General features: G+C 36.3%; 1 protein-coding gene across 9 annotated transcripts in view; it reads right to left on the bottom strand.

The window, feature by feature from the left end:
• Nucleotides 1-64: 64 nt before the first annotated feature.
• Nucleotides 65-2,886, bottom strand: part of BEND7 (BEN domain containing 7) — an 84,429-nt gene continuing 81,607 nt past the window's right edge. For 8 of the 9 annotated variants that reach the window (XM_023734349.1, XM_023734353.1, XM_023734351.1 and 5 more), the window contains one exon: nt 65-1,939. In XM_023734349.1, the coding sequence (XP_023590117.1) occupies nt 1,803-1,939 (137 nt within the window). In that variant the 3' untranslated portion in view covers nt 65-1,802. The remainder of the gene's footprint in view (nt 1,940-2,886) is intronic. The other variant, XM_023734352.1, reaches the window with a different exon arrangement.

Genomic DNA, 2,886 nt, shown 5'->3' with positions numbered 1-2,886 from the left:
ACAATTTATTATCCAAACCTGAAAAGCTTTGAGAGTGAAAGGGGTACTCTTAATAATTATGCCGGGACAATAAAAGTGAAGCAGGATTGCCAGGCAAACCAGGACATTTGGTCCCCTGACTCAGGATATAAGAGAGGTACAAACGTAGCACGTTTACCTCAATGATCTCCATAGCTCTCAAACATGGCTGCCCATGTATTTAGTTTCATTTATAAAGTACACTCATGTACAACATATCCCTTGATCCCCACAACAACTCTGAGGCTGGTTTTAGTTTAACATGCACTTAATGGTAAGGAAACTGAGGATCAGAGAGATTGGGTGATTTGTCCCAGGTCTGGAGTGGGCGAAAAGCAGAGGTGAGACTTCAAAACTAGGTCTTCTGACTCTACTATGTCATATTACCTAATGCAAGAAAGCATTTTTTTGCCAATTAAAGATATTAATAATCTATTGCTTTTTTATAAAAAGAGTATCAATTAAGTATAAAATTAAAAACAAAAGTAGAGGAAGGGGAGGGAATATCTTTAAGCAAATTTAAAGAAATCATCTAGGGATGAATATTTTAGAACCCTAATAAAACAAAACAAAATAAAACAAAACAAACCTGTTGCTGTCAAGTCTATTCTGACTCAAAGCAATCACACAGGACACAGTAGAACTGCTCCAAAGGGTCTCCAAGGAGTGGCTCGTAGATTCGAACTGTGGACCTTTTGGTTTGCAGCCGAGCTCTTAACCACTGCACCACCAGGGATCCTTTTATAATAAAGAGTTGCAACGTCTTCACACTGAAAAACCACTTTGCCCTTTGGTTCCTGCATATCTTGTCTAGTCAAAGACATTGCCAGCATGTGCCAGAAGGGGCCCTCTGAACAGAGTTCCCAGGATCCGTTAGTTTTACTCCTCCATGGGCATGACCAAAGAATACATACTACACATTGTGAGATTTCATATAAAAAGGATCTTTTTAGAGACACAGTCTCATGCGTTTTGAACCACTGTTCTGATAAACCTCCATAACATTCTAAAACTGTTAACATTTCAGCATCTAAAGTACATCTCCCAAATTGCTTCTCACGCTCAAAGCACAGAAGGCTTTTATCAGACTAGGTGTCCTTGTGGTTGATTTGGATTTTTATTTTAAACAATATTAAGAAGTTTGTGGTCTCCTGGAGAGGATTATTCTTATATGATGGGAGAACACTGACCTCAAAAGAACTGTTTACTGGTAAATTTGCCCACTGTCCCTTTCTGGGGACTGTGACTTCAAATCACCAAATCTAATAGTTACAATTCAACTGGTGCTGAATTGCTTGATGTTCATTTTTCCTGGAAGAATAATTCTAGAAACTACAATCCCAAATTTAAAAATATACATATATTTGACTTAAAACCTCCTTTTGTTTCATGTGGTGTTTCTAGCTGATGATTATTGTTTTTACCTTAAGCAACTAGTACTTTTATGAAGTCATGCAGATCCAAATAAACAAAAATTAACAGGTGAATAGGAGCAAACTGTAAAAGAAAGACCTAGTTTCATGCATGAGACACATAAAACCACAAATGAGATTAGCAATCACTTTTGTTTGTACTGTTAAAAGCAAACAGTCTGATATCATTTTTACTGGTTAATCTTAAGGAGAATTTCAAAATTCATTTGACTAAGACTTTAAAACATCAAACCATAGCACATTATGTAGAGCTTCTCCGTTAAAAGACAAAAGACACTGAAATACCCTAGAGCAGAGTATCATACTTTCCAAAGTCTAAGTGTTCAGTAATGTGCTTCTGCAATTACTTTCTTATAGCCAATTCATACCTGAACCTCTTTTTAACCTTCTTCTGGCCAGTTTAATTTGATCCTGTAGAATCTGTACCCAGTCTCTTGGGCCAGGAAGTTTATCCACATGGTTAGCAGTGCAGTATTTTTCTGTGAAGACTGGAAGAAAATGTGAAATATTGTTAAATCTTCAGTAAATAAAATATGCAGATCTAAAATAGGTATCTATCCCAAGAAGAAGAAAAAAATGATATTTCTAAAACACTTCAATTCTGCAGTAGATATCATCAATATCATTATCACATTCCTTTGGCAAAGACGGAGATGAGCAGGGCCCTGGCTACAATGTATTGTGCTTTATAATGAAACTGGCTCTAAATAGTAAGTAGCTCGTATGGAAAAGTTCTATTGCTCCATGTCCATGGGTAGGTGGCTTACAGGCAGAGAAGAAAATGCTCCCATGACCTCTGGGTCTAACGGTCTCATGTCCAAGTTCAACAAATGGATTAAAAGATTTCACCTTTTTGCTATTAATTCAAAATCTAAGGCAAAACTACACAAAAAGATGATGTTCCTGTGGTGATTCCTATTAACTCAAATAAATAATAGCACTCAAAATAAATGATGCAGTCGTGTCTTATTTCATAGTTTTTTTAATGCCCCTCCTTTTCTTCTTCCCAAAAGAACTGTTAATGTCAGATTAAGGAAAGTTCCAGTTCTACTTTGAGTCAACCTCTTGCACCTTGTACTAGCTCCTAGAAAAGAGCCACCCTATTAAGCACAAAAGAAATTGGAGAATCACATGACACAGCAAAAGGGAGGCAAGACAATTATCTTATTAAAACCGCTCACAGTGTGTGACTGCACATAAAGGCACTGTTGTTGACATTTCTGCTTCACACTCCATCCCCGAGCACTTTTAAACGCAGTCTTTTCAACTTACTCTCCATAAGGTCAAGACCTAGTAAGCAGTCACATCATATGGCTTTCTTGGTATGTAAAATATTGGTAATTCTAATGTTTTGAAAGGTTTCTTTTTAAAAGAAATAACAAAACAAAATATTAACAGATTCAACTACATAAAAATGTAAAATTTCTATTGAATC

This window comes from Trichechus manatus, unplaced genomic scaffold (assembly GCF_000243295.1).
Source record: "Trichechus manatus latirostris isolate Lorelei unplaced genomic scaffold, TriManLat1.0 scaffold00067, whole genome shotgun sequence".
Classification (NCBI taxonomy): Eukaryota; Metazoa; Chordata; class Mammalia; order Sirenia; family Trichechidae; genus Trichechus; species Trichechus manatus.
The sequence above is the reverse complement of the archived record's forward strand: the minus strand, read 5'-3'. Positions and strand labels throughout refer to the sequence as shown.